Source organism: Armigeres subalbatus, unplaced genomic scaffold (genome assembly GCF_024139115.2).
Source record: "Armigeres subalbatus isolate Guangzhou_Male unplaced genomic scaffold, GZ_Asu_2 Contig1406, whole genome shotgun sequence".
In the NCBI taxonomy this organism is placed as follows: Eukaryota; Metazoa; Arthropoda; class Insecta; order Diptera; family Culicidae; genus Armigeres; species Armigeres subalbatus.
This window is the reverse complement of record NW_026942184.1, coordinates 101,526-128,740: the sequence shown is the minus strand read 5'-3', so window position 1 is coordinate 128,740 and position 27,215 is coordinate 101,526. Positions and strand designations below refer to the sequence as shown.

Here is a 27,215-nt window from a genome sequence, read left to right as displayed (position 1 = left end):
GACCTGTCATTCCAAAATATCGCGCGCAACATTTGGCAAGGGTTCATTTGAACCAGCACGAATAAATATGTTTATATTATTATTTGAATATTTTTTGATGGATTTAGGTAAAAATGTGTTCGTATGTGGTTGAATATCAATTAAACATGTTTATAGTGAATTGTGGCTTTTTATTGGGTGGTTGAACACGATACAAATAAAATATTTTTGAATTATGAAATTCGTATAGACCAATGTGGAAAGTATATCCAGCATCAGCAGTGTTGCGCACGCAGAGTTGCCTGGTGATTTATTTGTTAAGGGATCAGATTTCCCGTCTTTGTATATAGTGTCTTTAGTTCTAAATGTTGATACAGATTGTTACGAGGGAGTGAGGAGTTCTTAAAAACAACGTTTTTCGCGTTACGTAATATTTGAACAAACCCTCAATAAAAATCCAATCATAATATCACAGACAAACAGACATAACACTCGTGAAATTCTCATCGTTCATTGATCTACCGATCAATTTCAATAATCATTATAGCTAGTCAATCGATCACTGCTCGTGGTGCACGCTTCAGATTTGCTCTAGTTTGACGTTTGCTCACTACCGCCATCTGGTTTGTGATTTGCCCAAGCCTCAATAAAGAAATAAAAGACCGAAACCTAACCTGATTAAAGCCACTGACGAACCGACGTATCACCTCATAGAAAATAATTCAAATTTGCTGCTCACGGCACCGTGATGAATAATTCGGAAAAAATCATCGAACACTATATCGCCACCTTCATAATGTGGGCGGACAGGTAGCAGAGCGTACACAGCAAAAAAAGTTGTTGAATATTACATCGAAATCGCTGCAACCAGTTGAATCCATCGCTTGTTGAATATTACATTGCACCAGTGGCGTAGCCAGAAAATTGGTCTGGGGGGGGTTTTCCGAACATTTTTTTTTTCGAAAAAAAAAATGTCTTCTGAAAATTTTGTTTCTGGAGGGGGTTTTATGCCCAAAACCACCCCCTGGCTACGCCACTGCATTGCACGATGTACTTGAGAGCTTGCTGTGCAATAAACAAGAGCGATGTAATTTCTTACGATGTAATATATAATATGATGTAATCTATGCGATGTAAATAAATGTGATGTAAAACTGTGCGTAATGCGTCGTGCTGAATAAATTTATTTTGGTGAATTAATTTTTTTAGCATGGTATTTATTTTCGGTTTTTATTATTTATTTTCATTGAATTTCCATAAAATGTTATTGTTCTCATATTTCTTTTATCTATTGCATAGAAATTAAACCAGAATAATAAATATAATACAGATCGGGATTTTTATACATCCGGCACAGTGCAATTCAGCAGATTTTCTTAGAATGCTTGAGTTCACTGACCATTGACCAATAACACACCGGTGACAATATTCGCCGACTCTACTTTGATTCTATGTCCTGACCTGATCGGTCTATCCGCAGCTCTTAAATGTCATGGCAATGCCAGCTATGGCAGAGAGTCATCGTGAACATCCGGCGAGAGGTGAGGGGCTTCTCACTCGAAACTCGCAGGTTTCAGATGAGTTACCACTGGGGAAAACTACATAGCCGAGCAGCTCAGAAGTCGGTGTCCTTGGACGACGTCAAAGCCTGAAAACGAGAAAAAAAGTTCAGTAGGGCTAGTGATGAGCGATTATAGATGTTTAGGTTCCGAAGAACATCTTTCTGGGGATTCCGAAAGGCAACATTCTGGAATTTTGAAAGGCACATCCTTCCGTAATTTCGATAGAAATTCTGCTGGAATTCGGCAAAGCATCCTGAGATTCTGAAAAGAATCCTGGGATTTTGAAACGAATCCCTCAGGGATTTAGAATGCAATCCTTCTGAGATTTTAAAAGGTATACTCCTGAAATTCGGAAAGATATCCTCAGGATTCCAAAAAGAATCATTCTGTTATTCCAAAGGGCATCCTTCTAAGCATTCCGGATTCGAAGGGAACCGTAGTGATATTTCAAAGGGAGTTCTTATGGGATTCAGAAGGGAGTCTTTATGGGATTTTGAAGGGGATGCAAATGAGATTCCAGAGGGAGTCCTTATGGGACTCGGAAGGAAGTCTTTATGGGATTTTATGGGAATCTTCAGGGATTCCAAATCGAATTCTTTTGCAATTTCGATGCGAATCGTTTTGAGAATACGAAATGATTTTTTTGGAAATCCGAGGGGAATCCTTTTGGAATTCGAGGAAAAGCCTTAAACGTTTTCTAAAGGAATAGAGGCATTCCAAATGAAATCGTTTCTGGATAACAAAAAAACCTTTGGTGATTCCAAAGAAAATCTTTCCGGGATCCGAGAAAAATCCATTAGCATTCTAAAAAGGAATTCTTTGGGAGCCCCAGAAGGATTCCCTTTGGATTCCAAAGAGAATTGTTTTGAGACTTTGAAGGGAATCTTTTTTTTCAAGAAAGATTTCCTTCCGAATCCCAGGATTTTTACGTCTTTCGACGTGTCAAACTTCATGATTTTGCAAAACAAGTTCATAGAAATGTGTTCTGAGGGTATTTGGTCCATCTGGTCACATTCCGGGATGCCCTGGAATGCTGGTTCCCTGGGGGAAGTGGCCACTTTTTGATCATTACTGAAACCTGGCTTGCGACATGTCAAACTTCATGATTTTGCAAAACAAGCTCGGCGGAAAGTGTTCTAAGGGTATTTTGTCCATCTGGTCACATTCCGGGATGCCCTGGAATGCTGGTTCCCTGGAAGGAGTGACCACTTTTTGATCATTACTGAAACCTTGCTTGCGACGAATCAAACTTCATGATTTTGCAAAACAAGTTCATAGAAATGTGTTCTGAGGGTATTTGGTCCATCTGGTCACATTCCGGGATGCCCTGGAATGTTGGTTCCCGGGGGAAGTGGCCACTTTTTGATCATTACTGAAACCTGGCTTGCGACGAATCAAACTTCATGATTTTGCAAAACAAGCTCGGCGGAAAGTGTCCTAAGGGTATTTTGTCCATCTGGTCACATTCCGGGATGCCCTGGAATGCTGGTTCCCTGGAAGGAGTGGCCACTTTTTGATCATTACTGAAACCTGACTTGCGACGTATCAAACTTCATGATTTTGCAAAACAAGCTCGGCGGAAAGTGTCCCAAGAGTATTTTATCCATTTGGTCACATTCCGGGATGCCCTGGAATGCTGGTTCCCTGGAAGGAGTGGCCACTTTTTGATCATTACTGAAACCTGGCTTGCGACGAATCAAACTTCATGATTTTGCAAATCAAGTTCATAGAAATGTGTTCTGAGGGTATTTGATCCATCTGGTCACATTCCGAGATGCCCTGGAATGCTGGTTCCCTAGGGGAAGTGGCCAATTTTTTTTTTATCAATTCCGAAACCTGGCTTACGACATGTCAAACTTTATAATTTTGCAAAACAAGCTCAGCAAAATGTGTTCTGAGGTTATTTGGTCCGCTTGGTCACATTCCGGAAAACCATGGAATGCTGGTTCCCAGGGGAAAGTGGCAAAATTTTGATCAAAATTTAAACCTGGCTTGCGTCGTATCAAACTTCATGATTTTCATCAATTAAGAAAACTGTCTTGCGATGTATCATACTTCATGATTTTGCAAAACAATCTCAGCGGAATGTGTTTTGAGGGTATTTGGTCATTCTGGTCACATTCCGGGACACCCTGGAATGTTAGTTCCTTGGCGGAGATGGCCGCTTTGCGATCATTACTAAAACCCTGCTTGCGACGTATCCAACTTCATGATTTTTCAAAACAAGTCCAAAGAAATATTTTCTGAGGTTATTTGTTCCATCTGGTCACACTCCGAAAAGCTCTGGAATGCTGGTTCCCTGGGGGAAGTGATCATTACTGAAACCAGGCTTGCAACGTATACTAGTTTATGATTTTGCAGAAATTTGTTCTCAGGGTATTTAGTTATTATGGTCACTTTCCGAGGTGTGCTGAAATGTTGGTTCCCCAGGGGAAGTGGCCAATTTTCGATCATTACTGAAACCTGGCTTGCGACGACTTTTATGGTTTTGTGAAACAAGTCAATAGGAATTTATTCTGAAAACATTCTGAAAAGCTATGGAATGCTTGTTCCCTGGGGGAAGAGGCCACTTTTTGATCCCCCAGGGAACCAGCATTCCAGGGCATCCCGGAATGTGACCAAATGTATTAAATATCCTCAGAACAAATTTCTATTGACTTGTTCAGCAAAATCATGAAGTTTGATTCGTCACAAGCCAGGTTTTGTTATAATATAATCGAATAAGCTGTGCTTCATCTGTGTCATACATCTGCTACTGTGTATAAACTTACCCTTTTGTTGCTACTTTTATACTAGCGTGCTTACGCATCAGTTTCGTTTTCTGCTGAACTGTACCTATCAACTTTTTCCTGAAATACAACACGTTTTGAACTCGAATGAAAAACACTTACTGCGCGTTTCTCTTTAATAGGTTATGGGCCTATTCACGGAAGTTTTAATATAATTCGGAACGCGGAATACGTAGTGCGGAAGTATTTCTCGGTACGCGTGTGGCTAAAATGCTTGGAAGCAATTCCGGAAGTTCTGCGGAATCCTCGGTCGGAGGAAATGCGGTAGGAAGAGCTAGTGCGGTAGTCCATAATATTTCGAGTCTTCCGGGAATCGAGCGGCTCATCGGTCGTGACAACTGGCCCACATGGAAGTTTGCGGTGCAAACATATTTGGAGCTGGAAGACCTGTGGAGTGCTGTAAAACCGGAGAAGAATGCGGACGGAACCGATAAAGCAGTAGACGCCACATCAGATCGCCGAGCGAGAGCAAAAATCATTTTGCTCCTCGATCCTGTAAACTACGTGCACGTTAAGGAAGCAAAATCGGCAAAGGAAGTATGGGCTAAACTGGAAAGTGCCTTCGACGATACGGGATTGACCAGAAGGGTCGGATTGCTTCACAAATTAGTGAAAACAGAGCTATCTGCCTGCTCGTCAATGGATGATTATGTTAACCGAATCATCACTACTGCACATCAGCTAAACGGAATCAATTTTCCGATCTCTGATGAATGGGTAGGAACGTTGCTATTGGCCGGCCTTCCCGAAGAATACCGCCCGATGATAATGGCGCTTGAAAATTCGGGGACGCAGATTACCGGAGATGTGATAAAAACAAAGTTGCTACAGGAGGTGAAATTTTCTGCAGACGATGTGGCACTAGCTGCTAGGCGACGAACTGGAGCAACGGGACGTGGAGGAAAATTTCAGCAGAAGAACGAACCAAGGAATGAGCCCCCGAAAGGGCCGAAGTGTCGAAAGTGCCACAAGTTTGGACACATAGCTCGGGACTGTAGGAGCGCCAAAAGGGAGGATGCTTTCTGTACGGTTCTGTCTACATTTTCTTGTACGAAGGCAACTGACTGGTTTATCGATTCCGGTGCAAGCGTGCACATGACAAGCAACCCGAAGCTGTTGGAAAATGTGAATCCAGCAACCGGATCCGTCATCGCTGCTAACGGAAGTGGAATGCAGATAACAGCAACTGGAACAACCACTTTGACGCCGGCATGTCAAAAGAGCAGTATCCCGGTTCAGAACGTTCAACTAATCCCGGATTTATCCGTGAATCTTCTTTCTGTGAATCAGATGGTCAAGAGAGGACATACGGTGGTGTTTACCAATTCTGGATGTAAAGTGTTGAACAGTGACGGCAAAACGGTGGCCACCGCTAAGCACGACAACGAGCTGTTTATTCTTGAGCAGCGGCAGGAGATTTCGAAAAATGCATTAGCATGCTCGACGGCGTCGAGCGTACAATTATGGCATCAACGACTAGGTCACTTGAACCTAACAAGTGTTCGAAAGTTAGCTGGCGGATTGGCAGACGGAATGGAAATCACCAATTCAAAGACGGGAGATTGCAAGGTATGTTCAATGGGGAAACATTGCCGGCACCCCTTCAGCAAAGAAGGGTCACGTGCAGCTCAAATGCTCGATGTGGTGCACACCGACATTTGCGGGCCCATGGAAGTCAAATCTCTCGGAGGAAGCAGATACTATATTGTCTTCGTCGATGATAAATCTCGGAAGATGTGGACGTACTTCCTCAAAACTAAATCGCAAGCGGAGGTGTTGAGAACCTTCCAAGATTTTCATGTAATGGTAGAACGACAATCCGAGCGGAAGATAAAAGTGCTACGCAGCGATAATGGGAAAGAGTACGTTAATAAGGGATTCGAAAGCTATCTGAAGCAACATGGCATTCAGCACCAGAAAACTACAACCTACACTCCAGAGCAAAACGGCATGGCGGAGCGCGCAAACCGTTCCATTGTTGAACGCGCTCGTTGTTTGCTATTTGAAGCAGGGTTAGCGAAAACATTCTGGGCTGAAGCCGTTCACACATCGGTATATCTGCTTAACCGGTCCCCAACGCAGGGACACGTTTTTACTCCCGAGCAAGTTTGGACTGGTAAGAAACCAAACGTATCCCATCTTCGAATCTTCGGTACCAAAGCGATGGTACAAATTCCCAAGCAACGGCGACAAAAGTTGGACCCGAAATCACGTGAATGTGTTTTTGTTGGGTATGACGACTACACGAAAGGATATCGGCTCTACGATCCGCAGTCGTGTAAAGTATTCACTAGTCGTGAAGTTAATTTCATCGACGAAGAAGTGCCAAACCAACCGATGGAAGTGCAACGCCGAATTCTAGTACCACTAGATTTTGAATTTGTGTCATCATCGCCAGCCGCAAGTGACGCTGGCAATCACTTGGAAGAGGAGATCGAAAACAACGATGCTGACGATGAGTTCTTCACGGATTGCGAAGGTGACAGCGAGGACGAATTCAATGGCTTTGACCTATCCCAAGAAAGTGTAATTGACGTGACTACTGTGCTCCCACCGCGCAAAACTTCAAATCCACCTCAGTCAAAGGTGTTGAGGCGTAGCGGTCGGGAGCACAAAATTCCAGGCAAGTATAACGAGTATCAATTATCGAACAAAGGTCTGCCGCATTCTAAACCTTTACAGGAAGCTGATACTAACACGAACAGTAACGTTACGTCGGATGAGCTCAGATCACAAGATCAGTTCAGTGGGATAGCATTCGAAAACGATATGGCCGAGACTGGAAGTCAACTAGCTAGTGATGATCCCAATACACACCTGGAAGCACTGTCATGTGAAAACGCGGCACTCTGGAAGCGAGCAATGCGAGAGGAGTATCAAGCGCTGATGGAGAACGATACGTGGACCTTGACTGAATTGCCCAAAGGTCGCAAAGCAATAAAATGCAAATGGATCTTCAGAACGAAGCACGACGCAAACGGCAATGTGGCCAGACACAAAGCACGCCTTGTTGTAAAAGGTTTCTCACAGCGAGAGGGGGTAGACTACAACGAAACATATTCTCCCGTTGTGCGGCATAGTTCGCTGCGGTACCTTTTCGCTTTGTCTGCACGACACAGACTTTTCATTGAGCAAATGGATGCAACAACGGCATTTCTCCAGGGAGAATTAACAGAGGAGATATACATGGAGCAGCCTCCGTGCTTTCAAACGCCCGACAAGCCGAAACTAGTTTGCCGCTTAAAAAAAGCTCTCTATGGACTCAAACAGTCCAGTCGCGTTTGGAACGCAAAACTCGATGCGGCGCTACGAAGGTTTGGATTAACACCTTCCAAATATGACCCATGCCTTTACTACCGCATCGATGGCAAACGAATAATATTCGTTGCAATATATGTTGACGATGTCATTATTTTTTCCAATGACAAATCTATGACTGACGAACTAAAGATGAAGCTGCATGATACGTTTCGCATGAAGGATCTGGGACCGGCAAGTTCGTGTCTTGGAATACGTATAACTCGTGACGACGATACTGTGGCTCTCGACCAAGAAGCATATATTGAGTCGATACTTTCTCGATTCAATATGCAAAACGCGAAGGCAGTGGCGACTCCGATGAATCCAAGCTTGAAGCTAACGAAGGATATGGCACCACAGACTCCGGAGGAAGCTGATAGGATGGAAGGGATTCCGTATCAGGAGGCGGTAGGCAGTTTGATGTATACGATATTCTTTTCGCAGTCAATCGACTCAGTCGATTCAACACTAATCCGGGACCAAATCACTGGGAAGCAGTTAAACATTTGCTGCGATACTTGCGAGGAACGTCAAATCTCAAGTTGCGATACACTAAACAAAGCAGTGCAAATTTGACTGGCTACTCTGATGCAAATTGGGCATCGGACCTGGATGATAGAAAATCAACTAGTGGCTACATATTTATGCTGCAAGGTGGTGCAGTGTCATGGTGTTGCAAGCGGCAGTCTACCGTTGCCTTATCAACATGTGAGGCCGAGTACATGGCCTTATCCGCCGCCGTACAGGAAGCCATGTGGTGGCGTGGTTTGATGAAACAACTGGGAGTTGATCGAACCATTGAACTTTGCTGCGATAATCAGAGCACAATATGCATTGCCAAGAATGGAGGATACACACCGCGAACGAAGCACATAGATATTCGTCATCACTTCATTCGCGACGCCCTTGACAAGAAAATTGTTGCACTGAAATACGTTGGCACCGAGCATCAAATTGCGGATGGTCTGACGAAGACTCTCGAGCGGATTAAGTTGAGACGTAACCGATCTGCAATGGGATTAGGCGCATCAGCTTAAGTGGGGGTGTTATAATATAATCGAATAAGCTGTGCTTCATCTGTGTCATACATCTGCTACTGTGTATAAACTTACCCTTTTATTGCTACTTTTATACTAGCGTGCTTACGCATCAGTTTCGTTTTCTGCTGTACTGTACCTATCAACTTTTTCCTAAAATACAACACGTTTTGAACTCGAATGAAAAATCATAAGGGTTGTGTACAAGACACGACCGCCCGACGTAAACTACGTGAAACAGTTTGGTGAAATGAAGAATCTAGTGCCATTATCCATGAGTATTACAAAATTACTCTTTGGATTTCTTATGAAATTTACATTTTAAAAGGAACTAATATATTTATGTAATTAAAACTAATTTATTGAATTCTCGAGTTTCGTATAATATGAGTAGTTTAGTTATGTTTGTTTAAATTCAATTCATTGTTCTTTTCGAATTTTTCGAAAATATTCTAAATGAGCTTAACTAAACTTGGGTATTTCTAAATTTCAATTTATCAGGTTTAATTGCACTTTTACTGTATATTTTACTACATTCCATTCCATTACTGTATGGGTATTTCCATAAAAACTTTAGAAATGAGGATAACTACCGTCAAATCACTGAAGACGCACACATGTTTATGCAAAGACCACGCGTCAAAGCGCACTCGTGATTTCGCTACTGACGGCATCATTTCGATTGAACTGTCTCCATCTCCATCTTTCGATTGATTGTTAATAATCCGCCTTCCCAATCACAAGCTGCAACAAAATCAAATAAGATCTTGAGAGAATTTCACCTGGCTGCCACTGATGCCATCCATACGAATTCATATTTGTAGCAACTGCTCCCGGGGCGCACTCGTGATTCTGCTACGGACGGCAACATTATGGCGTCGCCAAGTGGTTAATTTGCTCTTTGAACAATATTCGCCTCACCTCTTCCTTTGCATAGGATGGTGGCCCTGAGAAGAACCGATTGATTCGTTCAGCAACTCCGCCGATGCTGAGACCGCCGCCCGAGACATTTCTAATGAAATGCCACGCGCGCGGGGGAGAGCAGTTTTCTTATCATCAATAAAGATGGCTCATTAGTCCCGCCTCTTTGTTGTCCGGTATGGCTGCAAATATTGTGTAACCGTCAAACACTCACCAAAGGGGCGTGGCTACAGATTCAACTTTATTGATTACAAGAAAGCAGCTCTCCCGCGCGCGCGAGCCTTTTCGTTCGAGATGTCGCGAAGAGCAGACCGTGGTACCACCTTCGGCATCGGCGGAGCTCCTACCGGAAATTTTATTCCCGGCGATGGTGTGGGTCGCGCGGTCGTCGTCATCAACATTAGCAGCGCTCAGATTAAATTTTCTTGTATGAAGTAGGGGGAATGACGGCTTTGGCAGTTTTTGTTCTATTATTGTCGGGGGGGGGGGGGGGCTGGGGTTTGTTGACCAAATTTTATGAAATTTGGCCACAATATTATTTGATATGCAAAGAATGTTTAGGCCAAATTTGAGCATAATTAGTTACAGAAAAACCCTCTGACAATAATAGAACAAAACCTGCCAAAGCCGTAATTTCCCCTACTAACGATTGGCTATTATCAATGAAAGTAGCTCTTAAGTCACAACTTGAGGCGAGATGAATTTTGATCAAAGTAAAACTTAATTGCTTGATGATGGCAGATTGTTTTCCGTCGGTAGTAGAATCAAGAGATCCCGATTCAGAGAAAGACATATAATTTTAGTAGGTAGTCATCCATGCGAATACATTTTTGCAGCTTCTCCGTTTGTGACGCCGGTGACTTACGGATTTTTCGGATGTAGAAAACATACACTGTAGAACTGTGGTCTAGAACTAACTTTATTACTAATGCTAAGCCGTATATATAAATGAATGTACAATATATTCTACCTGATTTTGACTCATTATCTTTTGGGTCCCTTTCTTATTATCTCTACTTTGTTATCGCCGCCACTATCGGTGCGTCACTATTTTTGTTACAATTTATGGGTCTCTTTCTTGGTCCTTCGTAGAAGATTAGTTTATGACATAATTGTCTCAGGTAGCAGAGAATTATCAACTATGCGCATATTGCAACTAACAATATGCCATGCGGTGCGCTGTATAGCTTAACGAAAATGACAACTTGAGTTTGAAATGCAAATTGATTGATTCGCGTTCGTTACATTCCGGACCCCGTAAATCTACTAGATTTACAATAATAACTGTCGATAAGCGATTTATTACTTATTATGAAATGATATTGATATTGTCTTTTTACTTAGGACTAGACATTTGTGTTGATTTTGGATACACATTTCCTCTATACAGGTTCATTTCTGTTTCTTCTGTTTCATTGTTTGGTTGTTGATTCTCTTCTGAACATCTATTATTTTCCATTTTGTTTACCGTCTCCCTTCTAATGTTTTTATGCGACAAAAATTAGTTAATGAGTCCCAGAATGATGCTATTAGTTTCCAACTGAAACCATAGATGTCATATAATATCTGACTATGTATGATTGTATCAACAATAAATTTTAAACCTCGAGCGAATAGGTAAATACCGATGAATGTTGACGTAGTGTTTCCCAACCATGTGCTCCAAGACAACACTTTGTTCCAGTACTTATGTATTGCACCATCAATTATTTTCTCAGATAATAAAGCATCAAATCTAAAGCCTTGAGTATTAGGATTTTGTCCAGCTAAAATTTTATAAACTACAGAAGATGCTACACGTCTTTCGCCTTGTTCATATATCATGTTCCTCATTTTGACCAAACTGTTGGAATCATAAACCCCACTCTCCATTAAGTTTGGCAATGGCGTGTATGACCAGCTGGTAACAATATCAGTTGATAGTTTACTTGGCGCAGTGGTTTCTCGTAATCTTCCATCTGTGGTATACCATCTGCTCCCAAATTTGAATTTGGCAGGAAGTAGAGGTACACTCTATTTCTGTTCCTAATGTTTGTAAAACGCGTGTAACTGGAGCTAAAAACATTGACACATTATTGTAAAGAACGGAATTTCTTGATAACATTGCTCAGTAAATCTTGGTGTAATGTAAACAGGTTTACACTCCAAAACGTGCAAAACTTCGCCAGCGACTACTGCTGTGTAACCATTTCTCTTCGTTATGCTGCTGACGAATTCATTCAGGTTAAGCCTAGCCAGTGTAAGCTTAGTTTCTAAAAGAACTTTATCTAATTTACACATTTCAGCCATAACCATATTGTAAATATCATTTAAAGATTGACCAATGTAACTTTCTACGAGAGTAATTTTGGAATTAAAATAAGTAAACAAATCCAAATTTTTTCCACTGTTTGCTTTTCTTGTAAATGGAGATCTAATACTCTGTGTTTCAATTATTAAAATTCTAGGATGATCAGTAGTAAATCCGTTGTAACCACAAATGCGAGTATCTTCTCGTGTTTTGATCGAAAATACTTGCGTTTCTGAAATAGTGCTGTAAACTACTGAATGAGTTTTCTTTATATTACCCTCTAAACTTGTAGTTTTATTGACAAGTCCTTCATAAATTACTTCAAATTCAGTTGTTTCACAGGACTGATTCAAGTCTACATTCCAGGTCAAATAACCTTCTTCGGAATCTAGACATGTTCCAATCGAATACGTACACATTAAACCATTTTTCAAAAATATCTGATCATTTTCAAGGTCAATATTTGCAATATAATCGTATAGAGCAATCTCGTACTCATAATAAACTAGTGCCCCAGTCCATGTATAGAATGGTGTACTATATGTGCCTCCGTTGCATGAATTTCCAGTCACGCTACCTACAATAAGCGTTTCACCCTTGTAGTGGAATTTAACTTCAGCTCATTAATTTGTCTGTCATGAGTCAGCGATACCATTCCTAAAGCGTGTACCTTTGTACATTCCTCTGAATTGAATTCTTTGACGATGTAAGAATATCCATACTGATAATCTGAAGTATGCGAAAATGAGCCACAATGTCTTATGGACCTTCGAATTATTACCTTACATTGAAGAACTTTAGTTAAACTTTTTACATTCCTTTGTAAAACCTGTATTGTTATTTCTGTTGAACTCAAATTACTTTTCTGAGGAATACAAGAAGCTACATCAAGAAGCGAGTAACTTGTCATGTTTACCTCTGGGTTGGCACAGTCAAATGCTATCAATCCTCTAGTTTCGAAACCAAAGATTAATGTAAACATGTATACGAGCAACATAAACGTTATGAGGTTACTAGGATTTTTTGTTCTTATGGTTTTATTCGAACGTAGATCGCACATTTCTTCATGATCATTTTGATTCGGGATTAAATCTGGTGAATCTAGTTTCTTCGGTTCTGAAAGTGGAATTGTGTCATGCCTTCCTTGAAAGTTTTGAGTTTGTTGAAATAAATCATCATTTGTTTCTAAAGATGGCTTTGGCTTTTGAATTTTCCGAACATCTAAAACTGCCACTTTGACGGCTGGCCTTTTATAAATACCTTTAGATGTTTTAATTTCAGCAGATCTTACTTGTCCATCTTTAGCCATTCTAACACTGATTACTCGACCTTTCAGGTGGTGCCTTATCACCTTACCTGTTCCAGGAGGTGCCTTATCATCAGTTATTACAACAATATCGTCAACTTTAATAGGTTCAATTTGATTAGTCCATTTATTTCGTTTCAACAACAATGGAAGGTACTCTTTCGTCCACCGATCCCAAAAATATTTCCCATAGTTTTGAACCTTTTTCCAATGATGTTTTTCTAAGTGAATTGCTGTTGGATCATAAGGTGGTACATATTCTCCAGCACGACCAATTAGAATATGAAATGGTGTCATTATTTCGTCGTCGATATCTTCTACTGGTATGTGTGTTAAAGGACGAGAGTTTAAAATAAATTCTACTTGGATCAGAGCAGATCTTAAAATTGCTGGTCGTGGTAAACGACTACCATACTGCTTCAGCATTTTGTATAGTGATAACTTTATGATTCTAATAAGCCTCTCCCATACTCCGCCAAAATGCGATGCCGCGGGAGGATTGAATGTCCATTTTAAGGCTAATGCTGCCGCATCACCGTTTCTCATTCTTTTATCAATATTCACAATTAGTTCTTTTAATTCATTGTCAGCTCCAACAAAGTTCGTGCCATTATCGCTGTAAAGGTGCTTAACTTTTCCTCTTCTGTTTTGAAAATTACGCAAACAGACAATAAAAGAATCTGTATCTAACTTCTCAGCCATTTCGATGTGAACTGCTCTACTAGACATACATGTAAAAATCACACCCCAACGTTTTCTCTTGATCGTTTTACTGCAACTTCAAATGGACCAAAGTAATCCACTCCAGTATGCGTAAATGGATACAAGAAAGATTCGGTCCGATAATCTGGTAAGGGTGCCATCATGGGTGGTACTGGTTTTGCGTTAGCAATAATGCATTCTTGGCAATATTTCTTGACCTTTTCAAAAGTGACCTTTGTTTAATAATCCAAAACTTTTTGAAGAATAGCTGCAATTACGACATTGTCATTCTGATGCAAATACCGTTCATGATATGTCTTTACAATTAAAAAGAAATATTATGTTCATATGGTAATATAATAGGCTTTCTTTGCTGATTCGGGTATGCTTCTTGCGTGTTCCAATCTTCCTCTTGCTCTGAGTACTCCATGATTATCAAGCATTGGACTCAATTTTCGTAAGTTGCTGGATTTTCTATTTCTTTACCTTCTTTCAGTAATGTTACTTCCTCCATGAAACAATCCCATTGAGCTTTTTTGAATATCGCGTTTTCAACCAATTTTACATCATCATAATTAGTGCTACGATCAAAATCTGTTTTATTTTTAACCCAATCGGTAAACTTTTTATTATTAGAGTTCGCTTAACCAAACGCCACCAGTCCGAAAATAATCGTCCTGAATAAAAGTAAGGATGTATTCTTTGATGAATGTTTACATAGTTTCTCAGCTCTTCATCAGTTTCCATACTTACTGTCCAGTATGGCCAATAACTTTCTGATTTTCTTAAAAATGATGGTCCATTGAGCCATAATGATGCTCCCTTTTTAATTTTTGTACCTTCATCAGCAGGGTTTAATGATGATTTTATATATCTCCATTGATCCATTGAAGTTGTTTCTAAGATTTCAGCAACTCGATGAGCTACGAATTGCTTATACCGCCTATGCTGACTATTAATCCATGCTAGGACAGTTTGGCTATCTGACCACATGACGCATTTTGAAATCGAAATTCTTAATTCTTTCCTTACGGTATTCAACAATCTTGTCCCTAATATTGCTGCTTGCAACTCTAAACGTGGTATAGATAACATTTTATTCGGTGAAACTCTTGCCTTTGCTGACACTATATTCACATCAGTGCCATTTTCAGTAACACTTTTCAGATACACAACGGCAGCAAAAGCATTTTCCGAAGCATCTCCGAACATATGCAATTCATAAAATAATGCATTTTCAAGGTCATACATCTTGGAATCTTAAAATGGGTGACAAGTTTAAGCATATCTATCCAAGAGTTCCAAAATTTGATAAACTATCTGGTAACTGGCTATCCCAATCAGAAGATTCTTTATGCCATTTTGTAAAAGAATTCTACCATGAATTGTGAAGTTCGAAATTAACCCTAATGGATCGTAAATACTCATTACAAACGAGAGAGTTTCTCTCTTTGTAATCAACCTTGTGACATCCAATCGATCAAGTTTTAATTGAAATTCGATCAAATCAGTTGATGTATTCCAATAGATACCCAATACTTTATCAGTTGGTATTTCTTTATTCTCGAACCATTTTATTTCTGAAACATGAAGTCTTTCTGAAGGAATAACGTTGGCAAGCTGTTGCGAATTTGTAATAAAACTTCTTAGATGAAATCCAGCATACTGTTGAATATTTATAACACCCTGAACAACTTCAGATGCTTCTTTAATTTCATCAAAGCTATCCAAATAATCATCAACATAAAAGTTATTTTCAGAAGCCTCAGAAGCCTTTGGAAAATCATCCTTAAAAAGCTGTGCATTATAATTTTTCACTGCTTGAGCACAAGCAGGAGAACACGTTGATCCAAAAATCATTGATTCCATCACATATACGCTCGGATCCCTATCGGCCTCACATTGTCTCCAAAGGTATCTTTGTGCAGGCTGATCTTCCATAACAATTTTTATTTGCTGAAACATTTCTTGTATATCCCCTGTAACAGCGATTTTGAACTCTCTGAATCTTAGCAAAACACCGAACAAAGATTTTACTGTGTCAGGACCTGAAAGCAGTGCTGAGTTAAAAGATACTCCTTCTACTGCTGCAGCTGCATCAAAAACAATTCTTGATTTAGGTGGGACTTTGTTTTTATTTGTCACAATAAAATGAGGTAAATAATAGGTGTTTGGATGTTCCTGTAGTAGCTCACGTGGGCTAAGCTTACGGCATAACCCTTTTTAACAAATCCTTCAAATGACTCAATTGCCCATTTTCTTAGCTCTGGTTTCCTAGCTAATGTCTTCTCCAACATTTCCAAACGTTTGAAAGCATTATTAAAACTTGGAGGGAAACTCATACTTTCAGTTTTCCACAATAATCCTATTGAGTAATGTCCGTTTTCATATTTAATTGTATTTTTAATAATTGATTCAGCTCTTTCTACTTCTTCTGATTTTGGTAATTTATTAACGACGTTGACTCCAAAGTTTTCAGGAGAGATCAAAGTGTGCGGTGGAACGAACAAGTAGCGAAAATTTGTCTGCTGCTCCATTGTCAAAATTTAAGAAAAAAAATTATACTTCATAAAATCAAAATCTTTAGAACTCAACATTAGTTGATTATATGTATTCATGAAGCACTACAGAATCATCATTCTCCCAACGATAATGGGCGAAAATTGATCGTTCCTGCACGAAGTGAATTGGTCCTGCACTCTTGGGTAGCGGAACATGAAGAGAAACACGGATCTGAAATTGAACGAGATGTAATAGATGAAGCATACTAATAATTGACGGCTGATACTAATCCCGACGAATTTTCGGACATATATCTGGCGCTTGCATCGAAAGATATATTCGGTGAGCTCTTTCCAATTGTATTCTCTATTCTACTTCTATAACTATACCAACTATTTAGCTTGAAAAATAATTCGAAAAAGTTGTTATGGAACTAGTCCTTTTACTTCGATATTGATCTTTGAAGGCACTTTAAAAATCTAGGATTATAGACTGCCTAATATTGTGTAAAATAATTATGAATAATGGATATTTGCATTTGCATCTTTGATTTAGTTCAATTCGTAAATTTTTAATTTTAGTAACACTTTTACACTCATGAATGTGGCTTCTATATCATAAGCCTCATCCTGATAACATTAAATTTCCTTTCATATTTCAATATGTTCGGTCGAGACCGATACACACACCGTATTATTTTGCCTACGAAATCACCTAAAGTTTCTCATCGAAGATTAATAATGAAAATGACTAACATAATGGTGCGTGTAATAATAAAGCTGTATAATTATTAAATTTAGTAATTGTTTTCTCATAAAAATGATTTTAGTTCATATTATAACACATCATATTCTGTTTTCATCATCATCTAATTTCAATATTATCAGATCTCTGTACAGATAATCCACAAGTTGATGATTGGCGATTTGAAGCAACATTGTATGACAATATCTAATTTAAATATAACAGTCATTTAAAGTAAATCACAAATTTCTGTGAGATTTCACCGAGCTCTCAGAAGCGGAGCTGTTCAATAGATGGTTTCACACATTTTCGACAGTTTTAGCAGTTGAACAAAGGAAAAAATCAAGGGAAGTCAATAACATGGTGCTGTTGAGATTTCGGTGAAATTCACCGAAATTCACTAAAATCTGTGAAATGATTTAAGTGTGTAGTATCAGGAAAAAGCATTATCATTACTCATGTACTGCAAACGTTTGCTTAAAATCTATTAAAATTTCTTCGCTTCATATTTTAATTGAATTCTTACATTTTGAATGATGTTGAAAAAGGAAAATATACGGGTTTGCTTCTGCTACGACAATAGAGGCTTGTTTGCAGCCGTTTGATCATTTATTCATCCACTTAGATTTCATTTGTTGATCAAAATCATTATCATATCAGGGGGGAAGGGGAATTTAATTTCTTTTTGCTCTTTTTTCGTTTCAGAGAGCGAGCAAAGGCGCTTAAACCTAGGCTATTAGCCAGGGCAAGGCTAATACCTTCGCCCCATCCGAGGAAAATCATCGGCAAGGATAATGGAGTGACATAAATTTCTTAGCAAAGTCACTCCCAACGTATTTCCACAAATTTTCTATCATTTGCTTATAATGATACTCCTAAACCACATACCCTACCCACCATCCAATTCCTTGACATCTATGAGGGCGTCGGTGAGTCGCTGGCCTCTCGTTAAGTAGATGTCATATCATCATTTCCTTCCCTTTCCTAGTAACGGAGAAGATGGGCGTGGCCGGCAATGATAGCTTTCATGTTTTATCATTTTGGACCCCCAATTGGATTTCCATTGAATCCCAAATGGAAATCCATAAGCAATTGGGGTAAGAAAGGTAAAGAATACACATGACAACTATCAGTATGCAATCTACGAAATACTCCGTTACAACGCAACGCAACGCAACGCAACGACGTTGACTCCAAAGTTTTCAGTAGAACAATAATTTTCAAAAATTGCTCTCAAATCTGTACTTTCATGCTCTCTAATGCAAAAAGAATATGAAGGCTCACCTCTATATACCTTACCGAAAATCAACCATCCTAGTTTGGTACGCGCTGCCATCGGCGAGTTCTCGTCACTTACCCTTCTGTCGGTCGTCAACAACAAATGAGCGTGCTCCATGCCAATTAAAATCATGGGCTTGGCGTTGACGTATCCCTGAACTGGAACATCAGCTAAATAAGTGAACTCCTTCTTCATGTGTTTAATATCCAATGTTTGCGTTGGAAGTTCAATGTTCTCGATGGTCCTGACATCCTTCATTGAATAAGTTTTTCTCCATGTCCGCGTATCCACAGCTGTACTCTTCGGCTAGGTGATTCCTTTGAAACGTTCTGCGTCCAGGTTAATTCCAGTGGGTCTGACCGTCCATGGAGCCCAAGTTTATCCGCTACCGATTGATCCAAAAGGCTTAATGACGAGCCGGGATCAAGGAAAGCGAATGTTTCCAAAGAGAGTTTTCCATTCTGCAACGTTACTGGTACTATTTGATAATATACCGTTGATTTCCGATTTCCATGATGATTATTGTTAGTTTTGTCCTTCTCCAGATTTTGATTTTCCTTGGGTTGTCCGACGGCTGATTTATGCAATAAACGATTGTGCATTCCCTTGCAACCGTCTATTTTGCATTCTCGCTTGCTTCTGCAAAACTTACTACCGTGTCCTTTGTTCAGGCAAGAAAAACACAGTTTCAATTGTTGAATTCGTTGTTGCCTTTGCTCAACATTGAGGTTTTTCAATATGTTGCACTTGAACGTTTGATGCTCATGCTTACAAACGTTGCACTGCATTTTTGAAGGATTGTTATGAATATTGATTCTGGGCTTTTGTTCCTTTCTTGTAGGTGGTGCTAATCTCCGTAATGTCGTTGCGTGAGTTTGCAGCCACTTATTCAAATCATGGAGAGTTGGCTGACTGACATTTCTTTGAAGCGCTTCTGTCCATGTTATCTGCATACTAAATGGTAGCTTTGATACTATGTCAGTAATTAACCGATAATCATGAAGGAATTCTGGCTTGGCTAATGTTTCCATTGTCACAACCAAATCGTCCAATGCGTTAGCAATATCGATTGTATGGAGTTTGGGTTGATTCAATGTTTTTGTCAGCTCGTTCAATAATTGCTGATAAATAGCCTCCGGTCTCCATAAATTTCTTCAAGCCGTTGCATTATTTTAGGAACATTAGCTGCCCCTATCATCAAATTTGACACGCTCTTGGCAGCTTGGCCATACAGAGCTTCTTCCAATCTTGATAAATTTTCGAGATTGGTAAATCTACCTTCGGCAGATGTGTCATTAAAATGCTTTTGAATTTCGGCCATTCACGAGCCTCTCCACTAAATTTTGGAAGCTTGATTAAGGCTTGCCTCGTCACATTTAAAGGACCTTCAGACTGACGTCTGTTTGCCACATCTTGTTGAATTTTCAGCGATTCATTTAGCTGGTTCGCTAAATCAAATTTCATTTTTACGTCCAATAATTTCGCTCGTTCGTTTTCCAGATATTCGCATTTTGCGCAAAGGAATCGCTCTTCTTTTGTCGGCGTATGCTTAAGTTGCACACAACTAAGGTGGAACCACCTATCACAATCGTCACAAGACACCATATTATCCTTGGTGTCAGCTTCCTTGCATAAACGGCAGTTTCCGTTCTTATTTTCCACGAATTGGAACATAGCTTTTGATTTTGCCATCGCAAATGTTCACTTTACTATCACCTGGTTGTTTGCTGCTACTTTGCTTCTCTGTTTCCTTTTGCCGGATCTGCGCGTTCACTTCTGATGACAGCTTACAAAGGTATTTCCAACCTTTTTGTTAATTCACACACTGCAGTTTCACTATTTTCAAAATGTCCAATGTCCTAGTTTCACTTGAATTACCACTCTGGGTTTTAATATTCAACACACAAGGTATTTTAGACACGATTCGTGAATATCTATTCACAACTTTCGAATGTTTGCCACTATTGGCTCAAGATTTGTAACAGTTAAATTTTGTGACAATGCACAACACTCAGACTGCACTCCTGGCGACAGTATACCACGTTACAAAATCAATCACTCTAGCTATTTATTACGACAATTTTTTTTTTATTTTTGTCGGAGTCCTTTCCACTTATTCTAGTTGATCTCCGCGCGCCGGTATCACTGCACAATTTCAACACAACGTCGCGAGTACTTTCCTCTCTGGTAGTTCACCAAAATGTGACGCCGGTGACTTACGGATTTTTCGGATGTAGAAACATACACTGTAGAACTGTGGTCTAGAACTAACTTTATTACTAATGCTAAGCCGTATATATAAATGAATGTACAATATATTCTACCTGATTTTGACTCATTATCTTTTGGGTCCTTTCTTATTATCTCTACTTTGTTATCGCCGCCACTATCGGTGCGTCACTATTTTTGTTACAATTTATGGGTCTCTTTCTTGGTCCTTCGTAGAAGATTAGTTTATGACATAATTGTCTCGGGTAGCAGAGAATTATCAACTATGCGCATATTGCAACTAACAATATGCCATGCGGTGCGCTGTATAGCTTAACGAAAATGACAACTTGAGTTTGAAATGCAAATTGATTGATTCGCGTTCGTTACACCGTTTGACGCGCGCTCGTGATTCTACATACATACAGAAAACATACGATGAATCAATTCATCCATGAGTTTTTAGGTGCTGAATTTGGCTTGATTTGAATCGTCCATAAGTTTTTACCACAACAGACCAAACACAGGCGTTATCCTTGGAACTGCGCTGGTCCGTTTTCCGTGACATCCAGAATGAAAATGACGTGCGCACGCGAAACATGGGGCTTTTTATACACAGGGAAAACGAAGCAGTGGATCAAAAGGCCCGTACCTTACTGCAATCTGATGTCCGTGTTGGGGATTTATGAACGGAATTGAATTTTTCATCCGGTTTGAAAAGAAATAACATTTTCAATAGTTTAACGTTGATAATCAATAGTATCAATATAATTGGCAAATTGCTGGAGAGTTTCTGAATCGATTGATAAGCAAATGTCGAAAATCCATCGAAAGATAAAGACGCTATTAGCGTTTGAAATCTATCCTAATTTCGTGACGGTCTCGAATTAGGAAATTTCGGTTTTACACCCTGTATCTGAGTCTTCCCCTTAGACGTAGTTTACGTCAAAACACTTACTGCGCGTTTCTCTTTAATAGGTTTCAGTAATGATCGAAAAGTGAGCACTTCCCCTAGAGAACCAGCATTCCAGGGTGTTTTGACATGTGACGAAAATCACCAAATACCCTCAGAACAAATGAAAAATCATGATGTTTGATACGTCGCCAGTCAGGTTTCAGTAATGATCAAAAAGTAGCCACATTCCCCAGGGAACGAACATTCCAGAGCATCCCGGAATGTTACCAGATGGTCCAAATACCCTCAGAACACATTCCTCTGGACTTGTGAAGTTTGATACGCCGCAAGCCAGGTTTCTATAATGATCAAAAATTGGCCAATTCCACCAGGGAACCAGCATTCCAAGGTGTTCTGGAATGTGACCAGAATGACCATATAACAACAGAACACATTCCGCTGAGCTTGTTTCGCAAAATCATGAAATTTGACTCGCCCAAGCCAGGTTTCTGAATTGATAAAAAAAAATGGCCACTTCCCCCAGGGAACCAACATTCCAGGGCATCGCGGAATGTGACCAGATGGACCAAATAACCTCATAATACATTCCTGTTGACTTGTTTTGCAAAATCATGAAGTTTGATACGCCGCAAGCCAGGTTTCTCTATTGATCCAAATTTGGCCACTTTCCTCAGGGAACCAGCATTCCAGGGTGTTCCGGTATGTGACCAGGCGAACCAAATACCCTCAGAACACATTCCGCTGAGCTTGTTTTGCAAAATCATGAAGTTTGATATGACGCAAGCCAGGTTTCGGAATTGATCGGAATTGATCCCCCTGGAACGAGTATTCCAGATTGTCCCGGAATATGACCAGAATGACCAAATACCCTCAGAACACATTTCGCTGAGCTTGTTTTGCAAAATAATAAAGTATGATACGTCGCAAGACAGGTTTCGGAATTGATCGAAAATTGGCCACTTCCCCCAGGGAACCATCATTCCAGAGCTTTTCGGAATGTGACCAGATGGACCACATGCCCTCAGAACACATTTCTATGAATTTGTTTTGCAAAATCATGAAGTTTGATACGTCGCAAGCCAGGTTTCAGTAATGATCAAAAAGTGGCCACTTCCCCCAGGGAGCCAGCATTCTAGGGCATTTCGGAATGTGGCAAGATGGACCAAATACCCTCAGAACACATTTCTATGAACTTGTTTTGCAGAATCAAGCAGTTTGACATGTCGCAAGCTAGGTTTCAGCAATGATCAAAAAGTGCCCAAGTAACACCAAGAATTACAATATTGCACATATATCAATCATAAATCGACATGCTAAATGCTAATTGCATTAGATCTGTTTTAACGATGTGTTGTTGCATTTATTTATCAACTGTCAGACGACGATACTCTAAATCAGCAGTACGAATGCAGCGATGCATTATTGGTGCTTTATTTCAACATGCCAAAGTAATGAACCATTAATTCGGTCTTATAATTGCCCTTTTCCACTTTAAGTCAACTTTTAGGGCTGTGTTTTCTACAAACATATATAGCTTCATGGTTACTTGGGTGGCCACTTCCCCCAGGGAACCAACATTCCAGGGCATCCCGGAATGTGACCAGATTTCTATGAACTTGTTTTACAAAATCATGAAGTTTGATACGTCGCAAGCCAGGTTTCAGTAATGATCAGAAAGTGGCCGCTTCCCCCAGGGAACCAGTATTCTAGGGCATTCCTGAATGTGACAAGATGGACCAAATACCCTCAGAACACATTTCTATGAACTTGTTTTGCAAAATCATGAAGTATGATACGTCGCAAGTCAGGTTTCAGTAATGATCAAAAAGTGGCCACTTCCCCCTGCAGGAAACCAGTATTCTAGGGCATTCCGGAATGTGACAAGATGGATCAAATACCCTTAGAACACTTTCCGCCGAGCTTGTTTTGCAAAATCATGAAGTTTGATACGTCGCAACCCAAGTTTCAGTAATAATCAGTAAGTGGCCACTTCCTTCCGGGAACCAGCATTCCAGGGCATCCCGGAATGTGACAAGATGGACCAAATACCCTTAGAACACATTTCTATGAACTTGTTTTGCAAAATCATAAAGTTTGATACGTCGCAAGCCAAGTTTCAGTAATGGGAACCAGGGAACCAGCATTCCAGGGCATCCCGGAATGTGACCAGATGGACAAAATAACATTAGAATACTTTCCACCGAGCTTGTTTTGCAAAATCATGAAGTTTGACATGTCGCAAGCCAGGTTTCAGTAATGATCAAAAAGTGGCCACTTCCCCCAGGGAACCAGCATTCCAGGGCATCCTGGAATGTGACCAGATGGACCAAATACTTTCAGAACACATTTCTATGAACTTGTTTTGCAAAATCATGAAGTTTGATTCGTCGCAAGCCAGGTTTCAGTAATGATCAAAAAGTGGTCACTCCTTCCAGGGAACCAGCATTCCAGGGCATCCCGGAATGTGACCAAATGGACAAAATACCCAAAGAACACTTTCCGCCGAGCTTGTTGTGCAAAATCATGAAGTTTGACTCCTCGAAAGACGTGTTTCCGGCTTTATCACGCAGTGGCCATTTTCCGGCCCTAGAGGTTACCCCAGTACTCCCATCAATATCTCCGGAACCATGTCCATTTTCAAAACGATGACCAATGTCCCTGAAACTATAGGAATTTTGTGATCGATTGCAGAAAACAGAACCAAATTCCGATGCAAGACTGCTGAGAACCATCATTTTGAAAATTTAGTTTTACGTGAAATTGGGGGTCAGGTACGTAAGTGTTAATCCCACAAGGAATCCCGTCAGGAATACCTTTAAAATCCCGTCAGGATTCCCCTCATAATCCCATCAGGATTCTCTTTGGCATCGCGTCAAGATTTCCTTCGGAATCTCGTCAGGATTTCCTTCAGAATCCCGTCAGGATTTCCTTCAGAATCTCGTCAGGATTTCCTTCGGAATCCCGTCAGGATTTTCTTCAGAATCCCGTCAGAATTTCCTTTGGAATCCCGTCAGGATTTCCTTAGGAATCCCGTCAGGATTCCCTGAGCAATCCCATCAGGATTCCCTGAGGAATCCCATCAGGATTCCCTCAGGAACCGCGCAAGGATTCCCTCAGGGATACCGTAAGGATTCTATCCGAAATCCCGTAAATATTCCCTCAGGAATCCCGTCAAGATTCCCTCAGGAATCCCGTCAAGATTCCCACAGGACTCCCGTAAGAATTCCCGTTAAGATTTCCTCAGGAATCCTGTACCGAAAAGATTCCCTTCAAAATCTCATGAGGATTCCTCATGGAATCCCGTGAGGATTTCCCTCGAAATCCCGTTAGGACTCCCTTTGGAATTCCGTTACGATTCCCCTTGGTATCCCGTAAGTATTTTCTTCAGAATCTCGTAAGGATTCACATCGAAATCCTGTAATGATTCCCATCGGATTTCGTTTTTTATCCCACAAGGAATCCCGTCAGGAATTCCTTCAGAATCCCGTCAGAATTCCCTTAGAAATCCCATCAGGATTCCTTTCGGAATATCGTCAGGATTACCTTCAGAATCCCTTAGGAATTCTTTTGGAAACCCCGTCAGGATTCCCTTCGAAATCTCGTCAGGATTCTCTTCTGAATTTTGTCAGAATTTCTTATAGAATCCCGTCAGTATTCCCTTTGGAATGCCGTCAGTATTCCCTTCGGAATCCCGTCAGAATTCCTTTCGGAATCACGTCAGGATTCCTTTCAGAATCTCGTCAGGATTTCCTTCGGAATCCTTTAGGGATTCTTTTGGAAACTCCGTCAAGATTCCCTTCGTAATCCCATCAGGATTCCCTTTGGAATCCCGTCAGACTATCCTTCGGAATCCCGTCAAGATTTCCTTCGGAGTCCCGTCAAGATTTTCTGCGGAGTCCCGTCAGGATTTTCTTCGGAATCCCGTCAGGATTTCCTTCGGACTTCCAACTTCAAGCGTTTTTCACAAACATCCTGTAGATTGGCCAACAACTTGGGAGTTACAACTCCTCGGTGGTCACAATAACGTTCTGCCTCAGATTCTGTTCTACTACAGACAATTTAAAGATATGTCATTCGTTCCACAGCAAGATTCTGCCGCGAGCAAAATATTCCTTCTCATTTATATACCTATTTGCATACAATACAATACTCTCCTTGCACAGATGTTTATAGATTGTGCCCCGACTTAATCAAGATGTTGTACAAACTTAGTTGCGTCGGTTGTAACCCTGTTGGGAAGGTTTCATTACCAGGACGACAATTTTGTTGAAGTCCAACTGCTCCTTGACTGCCGTGAGATTGGACACGGCAGTTGATCTCGGATCAAATTTGATAATGTCCTGCTCCAGAGCGGACACTTCCGAATACTGGTGGGTGTGCTTCACAAGATGTGTCTCAAATCCGGCAGGGGCCTGGTAGGAATGGTAACGATGGGCGTAGGGCATGTTCATGCGGAGATCTCTTCCGCCGAGTGTTATTTCTCACAAATTACCTTCTTGACGGTCTTAGAACGACGGCGACCCATTTGAACTTAAAGCTTCACTTAAAATCGTTCATTATCAAAGTGAGAAAATTGTGCGTATTACTCAGAACGGTAAAGACGCCGTTGTTTGCGCAAATTCCGGACTAGTTTCAAAAACAATATTACCTAGTGCTGGACTAGATGAATGGTAAAATAGTCACCAGCCGATATTCCTCCATCCCGCAGATGTGAAGATTGTGCCACCAATCGTACGACCGGTGCCATCCTTGTGATACTGTCCCGAGTCCAACAAATCGTGCTGGGTGTTTTCTAGAAAGTAGTTGGGGATGAGAAATAAAAAACATCAACAAAAACCAAAAGATTATTACCTAATTTTCTAGACGAATGCATGCACAACGGGATTACGGAAGGAATGAAATTTTCCGGACGAACGAGAACAAAGCCACCCGAGGATAAACCATTTTCTCCAGATTGCAACGGGGTGGAATCCGGCCTCATCTCATCTTTGCAGCACCGCAATTGGGTGCCGCAAGGCTGGGCATCGGTTAAATACAGGAACAGGACGGCCTGGACATGTTTGCTTCTTCCTATTTGGCCCAATTTGGGAAACCTTCCGTTCAAATGTTTGCACAAAAGAACTCCCATATCGATGATTCCGAATATTTCATTTTCGTCGGGGATTCCAGATTTTTTTAATAATGCTGCAAACAAAAATACATTAGAAAACATCTTAAGAACAAAAAATAAATAATATATTACCAGTAAACCCGCGAAAAATCATTTCGAAGAAATATATTTACTGCGCTGCGAAAGATGGCGGACTGGCGTTGTGAAACTTCCAACTTCGAAAACTTCTTGACGGAACATTCATGCGCAAAGCGGATGAACAGTGTTGCTAGATTTAAATTTGCATAGGTAAAACACCCAGAAATCGCCCTCCCCAGTTTTCGCCCACCTATTTTAAAACTTTAATTTCTCGTAAACTAGTTGTTGAAAACAGTTACAGTTAAGTTTTTCCTAAAGCATCAATCAATTATGAAAAACCTGAACTTCTGTTTCCAACAACTAGTTTTCGAGAAATTAAAGTTTTAAAATAGGTGGGCGAAACTGGGGAGGGCGATTTCGTGTCTTCCTAATCGTTTTATGTGATCTTACATTCTTTTGTGTAATTTCACATTGTTATTATAATCGATGGGT

The 27,215-nt window shown here is 40.4% G+C and overlaps 1 protein-coding gene across 4 annotated transcripts; it reads right to left on the bottom strand.

Moving 5' to 3' along the window:
* Positions 1-1,212: 1,212 nt before the first annotated feature.
* LOC134202759 (uncharacterized) lies at positions 1,213-26,913 on the bottom strand. 4 transcript variants are annotated; one of them, XR_009977334.1, is made up of 4 exons: positions 26,778-26,913; positions 26,387-26,719; positions 26,184-26,327; positions 1,213-1,627 (listed from the first exon to the last, which is right to left on the bottom strand). XR_009977334.1 is itself a non-coding variant. In XM_062677751.1 (4 exons), the coding sequence occupies exons 1-3, from the start codon at positions 26,797-26,799 to the stop codon at positions 26,215-26,217; spliced, it is 468 nt and encodes a 155-aa protein (XP_062533735.1). In that variant the 5' UTR covers positions 26,800-26,913; the 3' UTR covers positions 26,056-26,072; positions 26,184-26,214. The 4 variants fall into 4 exon arrangements, 2 of the variants coding, with proteins under 2 accessions (XP_062533734.1, XP_062533735.1); XR_009977335.1 differs by lacking the exon at positions 1,213-1,627 and adding an exon at positions 20,689-21,282; XM_062677751.1 differs by lacking the exon at positions 1,213-1,627 and adding an exon at positions 26,056-26,072.
* Positions 26,914-27,215: the final 302 nt, after the last annotated feature.

Coding starts and splice junctions, on each gene's coding strand:
- LOC134202759 (XM_062677750.1), bottom strand. CDS start 26,799: ATGATTTTTCGCGGGTTTACTG. Junction 26,720..26,777: donor GATTTTTCGCGGGTTTACTG/GTAATATATTAT, acceptor TTTTGTTTGCAG/CATTATTAAAAAAATCTGGA. Junction 26,328..26,386: donor GCATTCGTCTAGAAAATTAG/GTAATAATCTTT, acceptor ACTACTTTCTAG/AAAACACCCAGCACGATTTG.